The 13,539-nt window shown below is 41.4% G+C and overlaps 1 protein-coding gene across 16 annotated transcripts in view; it reads left to right on the forward strand.

Annotated features, from left to right (window-relative positions):
* ADCY2 (adenylate cyclase 2) overlaps nucleotides 1-13,539 on the forward strand; it is a 275,450-nt gene that overhangs the window by 17,263 nt on the left and 244,648 nt on the right. For all 16 annotated transcript variants that reach the window (XM_023752137.1, XM_023752078.1, XM_023752080.1 and 13 more), the window contains one exon: nucleotides 260-457. In XM_023752137.1, the coding sequence (XP_023607905.1) occupies nucleotides 407-457 (51 nt within the window). In that variant the 5' untranslated portion in view covers nucleotides 260-406. The remainder of the gene's footprint in view (nucleotides 1-259; nucleotides 458-13,539) is intronic.

The following is a 13,539-nucleotide window of genomic DNA, read 5'->3' on the forward strand; positions in this document are numbered from 1 at the left end:
TTTCAGGGAAATTTTATTTTTGATGACATAGTTCTTTTGCATACTTTAAATATCGAATACTGGGATATTTCTATAGAAAAACATGGCTATTTAAGAGGAAAATTACATTTTCAAAAGTTCAAACTGTTCTACTTCTGAAATAATTTTTAAAACCCAATATATTTTGACACTGATGAATGTCGATGAGATTTTGATAACATAAATGATCGCTTCCACAGTTTTACTAAAGTGCACCTTGCAATATTTTTCTTCCTGTTAGGAAGTGGAAGACCACGTGGCGTTTTTAATAACAGTTCCCACTGCCCTGGCAATTTTCTTTGCGATATTCATCCTCGCCTGCATCGAGTCTGTGTTTAAGAAGCTGCTCCGCCTCTTCTCTGTGGTCATCTGGATCTGTCTTGTGGCCATGGCCTACCTATTCATGTGTTTCGGAGGCACCGTCTCTCCCTGGGACCAGGTAAGGTGTTAAAATGGCTTTTACATTTTCTTTATGTGCTCTGATTGGTGACATACTTAATTCTGTAAATTTGGCCCTGGACTGCAAATAAGAGACCTTTAGAAGAAAGTCTTTTGAAGTAATTCTCTTCATGGTGACATGCCTGAAGTCATTCGATGCCCATTTTAAGTCATCAGACCTGCTGGCAGCCAGGGCACGGGCCTGGGTCTCACTTGTCGCTGGTTGTAGATGGCCAAGTCTGGGTTTACACCTCACACCATCTTCTCCTGCTTCTCTGAGTTTCCTGTTTTTCCAGGATCCCTCTGGGGTGGGAGCCTTACCTTGTGCCTCCAATTCTCGAACACTAGTAGTTGCCCTTGAACTATTTCTCAATCACTGGACCTTTGTTCTTACAGACAGACTTCTGTGATACTGATTTTGTATCAACATGAACACATCATATCAATAAGGTTGCTTCCTTACCTGTTAGGAAACTCACGGTTCTTTGTGTTGAACCTAGTGATGCTCTCGGCTTAGAAAATGGCTCCACTGGAGGATGTTTTGTCTTTAGGAGAGTGTATTCTGACTAATGGGCTGCCACGTGGGGGAATCCTGCTGACTGCTAAATTAGATGGTGTATGGTCCAGAGCACAGACAAGTCCGGGCTGCAGATATGGATGTACAAGTTACTAGCTTCAAGCTTGTCATTGAAGCCATGGGGTTCTGTAGCCACCCTAGAGAGAGTGAATTAAGCACCAACAGGGTTATCACAGACTTGGTGGGGACTCAAGAGTTGGGGTAGGAGAGAAATAGGATCCAGGAATGGATAGAGGAAGAACCATTTGTGGGAGCAGAGAACCAGTGAGCGAGAATTACTGTAGAGACCAAAAGAAAAGGGAGACTCAACATGGGAACAGACTAAAGGGTTCAAGTTCCAGGGTGAGGGAAAGAGCATCACGGGTGGGCTTTAGGTGGAGAGAGCCCAGGATGAGGTTTCCAATGGGTTCTGTTATCCCATGATCTCAGCTAACCACCACCATGTTTGGGCCTCAGTTTCTTCTGCAAAGGGTGAGGACTGGAGTAAGTGAATTCAGGTTGATCTCTCTGGTTCTAAAGAACACTGTCATAATAGACACAAGAATCCGAGCTTGCATCTTTCCTCTCTTGCAGTTCCCTGAAGAGGCTTTAGGGGTCAGTCTCCTTATCACTCTCACCTTTGGAAGGATGGGAACCCACTTTCATGCCCAGGCCAGTGCCTTCCCTGTCTCAGCACTGCCTCTCTTCATCATGTACCCTGTTCTCTGGCCTCCCCTCCTGCCTTAAGTGGTGCACATGGTCCACGGTCCCTCCCACCTTCACATTGGCGCACACAGAACAGAAGAAGGAGATGGATTAAGAGCCTTGGTTTGCTGGCCTGTGGCATGGACCCACTGGTCTCTCCTCAAACCAATGCTACTTTGGTTTAAGGCTATCTATACTAATAAAAGGGTAATATGCAAATTAACCATCACTCCACAACAAAGGTGGTGGCGCCCTTCGCCACACAGATGGCGGCGTCAGCTGGACCCACGGAGCCCACCGGAGTGGGCAGGACGCTTGACTTCCTTCGGGTGGGATGCTTGGCTTCCTTCGTCACCCCAGCGATGAAGGAAGCCAAGCTTCCCACAAGCCCCAGCCGGCTGCCGAGGGCCAGCCTCTGGGCAGCGGCCACGAAGCCAGCCGGAGCAGGTGGGAGGCGGCTCAGACCCAGAGCGAAGGCAGGGGGCAGCTTGGGCCTGGAGCAAAGGCGGGAGGTGGCAGCCAGAGCAAAGGCCTGGGTCCCGGGTGCCAGAGGAAGCCGGTGCTGGCAGCCAGGGGAAGGAAGGCCTATTCTTGCACGAATCTTCGTGCATCAGGCCTCTAGTTACTTTATAAGAAGCCTGCTTTCTGGAAGAGCATGTTCTTCTGTTTTCCTATTCTTTAGACTTTTCTTAGCTTACTTTCTATATGAATTTCAGAATCAGCTTGTCATGTTCAGTGCAAACTCCACCAAGATCTGGATTTAAATTATATGGCATTTCCTATTTTTTGCTCTGAAAGATATTTAACAACTAGGAAATAATAAAAGGACACTACAAAAAACATCCAGAGATATGTTCTTTATAATTTTGTATCTAGTCCTTCCATAGAATGACATGGCATGTCTCTCCAATGATTCTGGGTTTCTTTTATGTCCCTCCGAGACTTTTTTACTTCATGAAATCAGTAGTAATGTTCCTTAGACTTGTTCTTAGGTACCTATATTTTTTGGTGGTTTTATTAAAGGCATTTTTTTCTTATTCCCTTTTCTATTTAATATCTTTGCATAAGGGTACTGCTGCTTTTTATGTTGATCTGTTATGTTGGACTCTTATTATTAGCTCTGTTCATTTGTCTGAGGGTCTCAGTTTATTTATATAGACAGTATCATCATCTCCAGATAATTAACATTTTCTCCCTTTCAAATCCTGAATTCACTCTATTTGCAGGCATTGTGTTGTCTACATGTATTAGCCAGGATTCCTGATACAGAATGGATTAGCATAGTTCGAGTGGCATCAGACCTGTTGTCAACATAATTAGAACATCCATAATTTCACGGGAAATAAAATGTTTGCTCTATGATTAGTAGTTTAATAGAATCAGTTTGTCAGGATAAGGACCTCCATCTGTCTGGAATGCTCTTCTTCCCCATGCAGCGTGGCTCCTGTGTTATCTTCATTGACCTCATGGGTCCCTGTCTCAGAGCAGCATTTCCCGACCTTCAGATGCCACCCCATTGGGCAACACCTCAGCCTACTCCAGTTTCCCATAGCATTGACAAGGATTTATAGCACCTCAAATCATATTCTCTCTTTTTGTCTGTTGACTGTATCCTCTGCAAAAATATAAACTCCTGGGCAGTGATATTCTTTTCACTGTCATGTCTTTGCACCTATGAGAGTAGACTACAATAGAAGGCACCCATGGCTGCTCACTCAGTGTCTCCCTAATGGATGACTTTATTTTGTCATCTCCATATTTATTGTTGTTGAATTTCTTTTGTATCTGCTTTTTCTGTTTTTGCCCATCTTTTGGTTTTATGACATATATTTTGCTTATATTGATGCTTTAAAAAAATGCCTGTAAGCATATTAAACATACCTTTTCCATAGTCATTTTATTTTCATTTTCTTAAGATTGATTTCTTGCGGGATTTGAGTTTGTTGGCTAAATGTCTCAGCGTTAATTGCTCCTGTGAGCTTTGGCATTGCTACTTCCAGGCTCCTATTGAGTGGGATTTTCTTCCTCTGCCCACAGCCATAATCCTACCTGTGATGTTGCCTTCCTTATGCAGCCAGGGCCCTGGGCAAAACTAGACTATATGTGGAGCCTCAGCCCAGATGACATTGCAGGTGGGGTGACCAGCCCTGCTTGTGCCTTGGGCCAGCTGTGTCTGCTTGATGCTCAGAAGTGCCATAGCCAGGCAGGTTGCAGCTATTTTTGGCCACTTTTTCTATGTTGGGGATTTGGGCAGGGGTCTGCCTCACACTGTGGACCTGCTCACACATCCGTCCAGAAGAGGGCCACTTTGGGCCCCATTCCTCCACTGGAGCTTCAAATCCTGCCCAAGCCTCTGGCCACAGCTGCTCCATTCCAGAGGCAAGCAGATTTAAAATGAAATTATATGCAAACATTAGCAAAAAGCCTGGCATCTTTTAATATTGGCACCACAGATGTAGGCCCCTCAGTGAACACTTCCAGAAGTGTTATAATAGGTTCACTGTGCTTAAGGGATTGTGCTCAAGGGGTGGTTCCCCGTAGGAGATGGTTAAACTAACACTATTGTGATAAGGAAATGCAGGAGTGAGCCCACTGCTCAGGCAGAGGGGCCATCCACACGTGACCACCCTCACTGCTGACTCCAATGGCAAGTTTGGGGTTCCCAGGACCACCCTGAGGTTGGGTAACTTCGTAAAAGGACTCACAGAACTCACTGAACACCATTATCCTCCCAGTTATGGGTTATTACAAGGAAAAAATAGAGATGAACATCAGCCAAAGGAAGGGGCAGGAAAACTAGCAAGTGTGGAGCTTTCATTGTCTTCTCTGTGCAGTCACGCACAGCGCTACTCTCTCGACAATGTTACATGTCACCATGCAGGGAGTACTGCCTACCCGGGAAGCGTAGCGGCCCTTCTCTGTCCGGAGATTTTTTCGGGGCTCAATCACCTACTGCCTGCGTGGCTGACCTTTAGTCTCCAGCCTCACAGACGCTGGTCTGACACCTGCAGTCTCCAGCCCTCTGGAGGCAGAACAGATCCTGCATGGCCCTAAGACCCCATCATAAATCATATTTAGACTGTCTCTGACCAAACAAAGGCACTCCTGTCAGGCAGAGCATTCCAGGGGCCTAGGGATGACGTCCCAGGAGCACAGGGCAAGCCCAGACCTCTGTCTGGGTCAGGTTAATTCTGTGCTGCCCAGGTGGCTTCAGTGTAGATCCCAGCCGTTAACATCTCTGGTGCAGAACATACTAGTAGAGTATAAGCAACCAGCACGTGCATCATCTGTTCCATGCCCGGCCCTGTCCTGAGCACTTTCCCCATGGAACCTCATTGATCCCCACATAAACACCATGAGTGTTTATGTCACACTCATCTTAGTGACACTGAGTAAGTTTTTCCTGCCTGGCACATTGTTGTAATGTCCTTCATTCATCTGTGAAGCCTAAGCTTTTCGATGCCATTTTATTTAATGAATTTATAACAAGACAAATCCATTTCCTCTTAGTTGATAACTACTGACTGGTGACCCTCGCTCTGAGATGGGAATGCCATTCGGAAGGTAGCAGGACAGGAGGGCAAGTGTCTGGATGGGGTGAGGCTTACACACAAGAGATGCTGGGTTGGCTGAGTGAGGACAAGAGGGCTGAATTGTATCTGCATTTGACTCCAGTCTTCTGCTTCCCTCACACTAAGAGCTCATTGAATGGAGTTAATAAACACTTCCATTCCTGACAACCCCATTTCAGGCTTGGCGGGGAGACCATGCTGAAGTTATTGTATAGATTTGTTAAATTACCTACTCGAAAGGCTAACATTTTGCTCCAGGAAGAAGAGACTTTCTTTGTTCTATTTCCTAACAAGATGTCAGGCATTCAGCACGTGCCTATCTGTGTTTTCTTACATAAACAGGACATAAGTGTGCAAATATCATTTTCATACTGAAAGTGGGTGAAATGTAAGAAAATAAAGAGCTCTCATAGGCTTTGAAATGGTACAGAATTGGTTTGCTTTTCCTTTAGTGCAGTCACCTGGAATGCTATTAAACAATGGATTTACCATGCGAAGGACCTAGTAGCATATAAATGAAAGGAGACAAATCCAGCCTGTCCCTGAGTATCCAAGAAACCATCGCTGTCTGCTTTTGTGCACCAGGTTGATTTCTCAGAGGGTATTTTGGAGTTAATATGTAGAGGCACACACAACTCAGAAAAATAAAAGAGCAATATAAAAATTATTGTAACTAACAACAAAGATGAGAGTTTTTAATATTTTTTGCTGTTTTTAAAAGCAAATAATATACTGACAAAGTGTGAATTTTAAGGAAGTGCAGCAACACGGACCAGCCTGAAGTGTCGTTATTTTGAGATTCCCCCACATTTCTGCACTTCAGAGTGGAGGTGGCATTTTTGTATTCTCCCTCCTCTCAGTTCCCAGCCAGAGCGTGTGAAAGTCATACTGGCTATGCGATGAACTGGGAATTTACCACAACCCTCCCTGGGCCTTCCAGTCCTGACCTTGTTCGAATAGACAGTTCAGTCAGGTCTCTGGAACAATCTCTCTGCTTCTCTTCCTTCTCTCCTCCTGTGCTTTCCTTTAGAGCAGCGGTTCTCAACCTGTGGGTCGCGACCCCTTTGGCAGTCGAACGACCCTTTCACAGGGGTCGCCTAAGACCATCCTGCATATCAGATATTTACATTACGATTCATAACAGTAGCAACATTACAGTTATGAAGTAGCAATGAAAATAATTTTATGGTTGGGTCACAACAGGAGGAACTGTATTTAAAGGGCCAGAAGGTTGAGAACCACTGCTTTAGAGGAACACAGGCCCTGGTGCTGAGATGGACATTGCAATTAACTGTCATCTGTTCCTTAAACAGGCACAGCCATTCTCTCCTTGGCACTTTTGTTGTCCTCCCCAACCTCACCCTCACATCAAGCTACATTTGAAAGACGGGTGGCTTTGGAGGCATTTTTATTGGCTTCTCTTTTCCCAGTGTCTAGCACAGTGTCACATAGGTAGGATCACACCCCAAATACTTGTGGAAATACTGAATGAGTGTACACATAGCATATTGGTTTGCTTTCCTCTTCCACCGTAATAGTGATAGAAAACACTTCCATTGCCCTGGTCCTTCCCTTTATATACATCATTCAGTTACTTTATATACATCATTCAGGCATCATTCAGTTACTTTATATACATAAGTTATTTGATCTGTACAACTCTGTGAAGTAAGTACTATTATTACTTGCAATTCCTCAGAGGAGAAAACTGAAGCCCAGAGTGGTTAATCAAGTTCCCCAAAGTCACACAGCAAGAAGAGAGCCAGAATTTGAACGTGGCATTTTGGCACAGTGATCATCGTCCATCATCTTCATATATCCATTATGGTTGACAGCTGTGTGGTGTTTCCTGTTGTGACTTGGAAAGTGACAGATTATTGTGTGATGAGGGAGATATTTAGGAATTTTGGATTGTTCTATCTGAACCACTTTGGCTTAGTTGTTATTTGGAAAAACTTCATGAAGAGGTAGCTGTTACTTCAGAGTTGACAAAAAATCAGTCATGTTGCTGGTTTTGTCAGCACATAATCCTTGTTGGAGGTATTTTCGCTTCTCAGATGCATCACTAAGAGAAATGACACATATTTGACACAAGGAACAAATGTTTATCTACTGGTTGCTTTTATAATGAAATTAACATCAATTCTTTATAAACAGATTCCTTATCATTTTATTCCTTTCTGCTGGCATTGTCATCTGGTTCTGTCTTAGCTCCTGACACCTATAATCTACCACTTTCCTCCTCATAGGAAAACCCCATCAGATTCCAAGGGCCCTCGGAAGGCATTCTCTGGGATGCCAGCTCAGGGTGCAGTCCAGCCCAGTACCGGCTTCTCCTTGTGTTGGGAGAAGCTGTGCCGGTTTTGGGTCCTGTCCAATACCTTGCTTGATGTCTGGATAACATGGCTCCTGGGGCTGCCACTGTTGAGGGGGGGTGGGGCGGAGACTGGGGATGCTGGCCCTGTGTGTGTTGCTCTCAGGGCATCTGGAAGCACCTCGAGGGAGGTCAGCCTGAAGTTGAAAGATGTTGTGACTGTGATCTGGAATTCGGCGTGTTTTCCTGAAGAAGTTAGAATTATATTTTACAAGGGAGGGAAAATGTTCTGTAGGCTTTCCAAACAAACATCTGTTGTTGACACAGTTTAAATGCAGACATTTTTGATGGTGGTTGTCTTAGGGCTTCCTGCCTTCAGTGTCCCTACTGTTTGCCAGATGATTTTATGAAAGGTTGTGTTTGTAATAGAATTCCAGCTACCTTGGCCTTGAATCTTGGAAGCCGTTGTTATATCCAAAGAAACATACTTATTGGGAACTGGTAAATAGCACAACCTGTCACCGTCACGTTTGGACTGTGTGTGTGTACCCAGGCGAGCATGCAGGCGAGCTGCCGTGAAAGGGAGTGAATTCCAGATTCCGGGCTGGAGCAGCAAGTTCGCAGGAAAAAATAAATCCAGAGTTTAAATTATTTGCTATTAAGAGTTGCTAAGCAACACCTCACTGAGCTTCTCCAATATTCAGAATTTCAAATTTCCTTTCCTCAGCAGCCACTAATAACATCCTCACCCAGCAATTTCACAGAGTTGAAAAATCAGAGTTCAGAGTTTGGAAAGGTGCTGAAATTCTCAGGACAGAAAACCAAAATGGAGAGAGGGGAGAGGACACAAGCTCAGGGATTTGTAAAGGAATCTGTCCAGTATCCACCTGGGACCGATGAGCACTTGCCTGGGAGGAACGTACCACAGATGTGGAAGAACCTCCAAGAAACAGTAGATGGAATAATCCCTGGTCCTGGGCCTGGAGAGCAGGCACCAGAGACAAAGGACATTTCACAATGCGAAAGGCAAGAAGAAAAAATAAAAGGCAGGCAGACTAGAAAATAAGAATTTAGGCTGGCTTTATCTGTCTGCGTGTGGACTGTCCATTATAGTAGCCACTAGCCATATGAGGTTACTGAGCACATCAGATGTGGCTGTTTTGAATCCAGATGTGCTCCAAGTGTAAACACTGACTTTTAAAGACAAAGTATGAAAAAAGTAAACCATTCCATTCGTAATTGTTTTACTCATAACATGAAACTAGAGGCCCAGTGAATGAAATTCGTGCACGGGTAGAGTCCCTAAGCCTAGCCAGCAATCAGGGCCAATCAGATTCTCTTTTTCCCCACCTCCCCACCTCCCTGCCTCCTCCTTCCCTCACTCCCTCAGCGCCCCGCTACCGTGGCTGGTCGCCTGCCATGTTCCGTGCCACCCCCTGGTGGTCAGCACACGTCATAGCGAGCAATCGAACTCCTGGTCGAAAGGGGGGACACTTTGCATATTAGCCTTTTATATATAGAGATTATATTTTGGAAAAATTGGCTATATATGATATGTTATTAAAATCAAAATTTACCTACTTTTATTGTGGTTACTAGAAATTGTTTTTTTATGAGAGCTTAGCTCATTCAGCTATGAAGAAAGGGGCACATCCTCCCTCCAGCCCAATTTGGGTATTCTTAGGTGACTAAGAATCTTTGGGGGTGTGCAGGAGCCCCATAGGGAAGTCCCAACTCAACTGTAATTAACTAACTGGCTCCTCCAGGGAGCCAGCACAGGTTTGGTCTGCCTGGGCCCCAAACCCTTCCAGTTGTTTTTAGACAGCCGGGAAAGAAACTGATGCCACATTTGACCCACTACATAACATGTCTAGAAAATTTGCTCAGATTACAGATATCCAGAAATAAATAAAAAATTAATATGGGAAATTGTGCCTCCAAGGCCAGAAACTCCCAATTCCCAGCCCTCATTTAATACTCCTGATAGAAAGCCTTTACTTGCAAGTGCTTTATAGAAATGGGAAGATTTAATTAGAAAATATCAACTTAAGAATGGCCAAAATGCAGTTGTCTTTGGGCACCTATATTAATATTTTGCATGTAGAAATTAGAAAATTGCCAGCTCTAAAATTAAACTGAATGACTATATGAGAAGCATATCTTGATTTGGAAATTAGAAGCTTCTAAGGAGAAGCATGGAAAAAAATATTCTTCAAAAAAAAAGATGGAAATTAATAAGAAATTTTAGAGACTGTCTCGGAACTATCACTACTAGAAAATTTAATATTATACATGTGGCTTGTGTTGTTTTGCTTTTGTATTGAACAATTGTAGTCTATGTTAAAAATCCTATGAAACCTAAAAAATGCTACCAGAAATGGGTTTACTGAGTTTGAAGTTTACAAAGTTGAGATACAGAAATAAACTGTGTTCTTATATATTAGAATCTTCCGATCAGAAATAGAAAAAATACCATTTACTATTGCATCAAAAATATAAAACACTTAGGAGTAAATTTGAATAAATGTGTGTAACTCTTCTTTCTACGTGGAAAACTATAAAACATTGCTGGCAGAAATGAAGAAATAAGCGGAGGGATAGACTATGTTCATGGACCCACAGACACAATGTGGTTGTCAGTTCCCTTCAAATTCATCCTCTAGATGTAACTCAATTGCAATAAAAATTCCAGCTCTCTTATAGCATAACAAGCGAATTCTAAAATGTATATGGACTTTGCATTTGGTCATTCTTGTGATTTTATATGCTGTATTCTTCAAGAAATAAAATTCTGATGTGTTTTATAAAAATAAATAAATAAAATACCTAGAACAGCCAAAACAAATTTGAGAAAGCAGATATTACTCTACTAGATTTCAAGATTTATTATATAACTATGGTACAGTAATCACATATTATGGGATTCATGAAAAATAAATATTTAAGCCACTGGTATACAATTGACTGTCCAAAATTAGTCCCACACGTATGGTCAGTTTATTTTCAACTATGTTCTAAGCCAATTCAGTGGGAAAGTATAAACTTTTCAAAAATAGCTGCTGAAAATATTGGACAGCTGAGTGCAAAAAAACAAACTTCCACCCTCAGCTCATGCAATATACCAAAATTAACTCTAAATGGATCAAAGGCTTTAAAAATGTAGTTCCCAAACTGTTAAACTTATAGAAGAAAACACAAGAGACAATTTTTGGCATTCTTGGGTTGAAAGCTTTTTCTGAAATAGAACACACCAAACCTGAACTATTAAAGAAAAAGACCTGATCAATAGGATTGTCCAAAATGAAAAAACTTTTACTATTCAAAGGCACTATTATGAAAGTGAAAAGGCACACCATAGAGTGGGAAAACTAGTTACAAAACATATACCTGACAAAAAGTCTATACTTAGAATATATAATAGACTCTTACAACTCAATTGTACTCGATGGAGGTGTAAAAATAGTGTATGAGGTTTTGTAGCACACAAATAATTTTCACATACTCCATTTCAAATTATTGATATAGTATCCTCAAAGGGGAGGCATAATTTCCATTTTAAACATCGGGGGAAATCCCAAAAACCTGAGATACAAAAAGAGATTTTGTGACTTTCCAAAAACGTGGCGGGTCTCCAGCTGGAACTGACTGTTTCTTCTGTCCTGGTTCTGGCATTCAGATGTGCTGACTCATCAGCTCTTGGCTGTGACCCGCCATGCCTTTATAATGGCTCAAAGGAAGGAGGGATCTATAAGGAGAATAAAGTGACTGAGATGTAAGAGAATGGCAGTATTTCTGTTTTTGTCAAGTCTGAGATGATTCTTTAAGCATAGTTTTATTGCATATTAAACTTTCTAAAAGGTTGGCAAATGGATTGCTGAGTTGTTTGAAATTCAATTTCCGTTTAGACTGTTTTTTAAAAGACTATTTTTCACTGAACATGGGAAAAACATACACGCCTGCAAATGCCTAGGTCACCAGCCTACATTTTCTTTAATGCTCTTGATGTGTAAAAATTATCTTTATTACTATTTTTTACCTCCTGATGGGGGATATAACTAAAGAACCAAATATTCTAAGAAGCATTAAAACACAGATACATTACTCCAAAAATCATGCAGCAATGAAATAAATTTTGGAGTTTGTTTTTGTTGAAAGCTGAATTTCCTGTAGAAGGGAAATAAATAGGGGTTTGTTATAATAAAATAGAAAAATAACCAAATCTAATTTTACTGGATTGGCCCAGATATAGATAAGTAGACCAAGGGGAAAGAGGGAGCTCAGAAGCACACCTGTCGTGTATGGCAGAGGTGGAATTAAAACATAGTGGGGCAGGGTGGACTATTCAGTAAGTGAAAAAGAAATAAATGAAATAAATAAATAAGAAAAAATTGGCTATATTATGGTAAAAATCAAATTTCTTCTTCATTCCATATAAAAATACAAATTCAAGGTGGTTTTAAATCTAAATTAGGAAAGCAGACCAAATATGTAGAGGGAAATCTCTTTGTAACAGCAGTATAAGAAAGGGTTTCTTCCTCACTGTGTGTGTGTGTGTGTGTGTGTGTGTGTGTGTGTGTGTAATATGTATCAAAAGCTAGTATGGCATAATGTTCAGTGTATGATGTGTGCTCATGGGTGGTTGTCATATTTGTTGTACTTTTAAAAATTTGGGTTTTGGTAGTTTTAGTGTTTTGCATCTTATAGTAAAATAAAAAATGTGAAAAGAACATCAGCTATGCTAAATATAACGTTGCCTTTGAACTGCATTTGCCATTCTGTGCTGTCTGTCCCCAGCCCAGCTTTTAGCCCAGCTTTTAGAATCTGGCCTCCTTATCTGCCTCTCAGCCATGTCTCCTTGCGCTCCTTCCCCCATGGGCTTGGTAATAACAGATTGTTGTTCACTGGGGTGAAAAGAAAACCACTTTCCTTTTCCCCTAAATGTGTGTTATTGTCACTAGTTTTAATAAGTGTTCTATTTTCGAAACAAAAAAAAATTGTATAGCACTACACAAATGCCAGGGGATGTAATACTGAATGATGGTAAGATTTAGTCACTGGGATCTGTATTTAACAATTAATGAACCTCAATCAAAACATTAAAAGAATATTCTCATTTAAAAGAAATAGCTAGGCCCAGGCCATACCTCAATTGGTTAGAGCTTAGTCCCAAAATGCCAAGGTTTTGGGTTCGAACCCCAGTCAGGGCACATGCAAGAAAGAACTGATGAATGCATAATAAATGGAACAATAAATCAATACTTCTTTCTCTTTCTATCTTTTCCCCTCTCTCTCTAAAGATCAGTCAATAAAATTTAAAAAAAATAAAAGAATTAGCTAAAAGGTGATATCATTACATTTACTTGGCATACTTGAGGGATTAATTAGTGGCATATTCCTTAGGCATAAAGTAATTATAATTGAATATTATTGCTTTCCTTCGTTCCCAACTATTCCCCCTCACCCCAAAACTATTGACAAAATATGAGAAATGAAGGATTAAAATGAAGGCATCTGATCCTTTTCGCTTCATGGAGGCATGCTGTTAATTATGATATCAATGTATTTTTGACATTTTTATTATGATAATAGCTATTACATTAGCAGAGAACTAAATAAAATAATTGCAGATAGATTAAAATTCTGCCACTCTCTTTCTTTTCATTGTCTTCTACATATAAGGCCTGTGCTTTCATTTAACTGCAGAAACTCTAAGTGTGATGCCCACAGGGGCGTGGTCAACACTACTGCTTGTCAGATTCACACTACATACATCTTTGAAGAAAATGAAACTCAGAATCTAGATATGACAGCCAATAGTTCTTTCTTTCCCTATTGAAAATGTAAAGCCATCAAGACGAAGTAGGGGATATGTGGATGCTGCACACTCTAAGGATATGAGCACAAATTTGTGAACTAAAAGTGGAATCAGGCCTTTA

The sequence above is a fragment of the Myotis lucifugus genome, unplaced genomic scaffold (genome assembly GCF_000147115.1).
Source record: "Myotis lucifugus unplaced genomic scaffold, Myoluc2.0 scaffold_0, whole genome shotgun sequence".
Taxonomy (NCBI): domain Eukaryota; kingdom Metazoa; phylum Chordata; class Mammalia; order Chiroptera; family Vespertilionidae; genus Myotis; species Myotis lucifugus.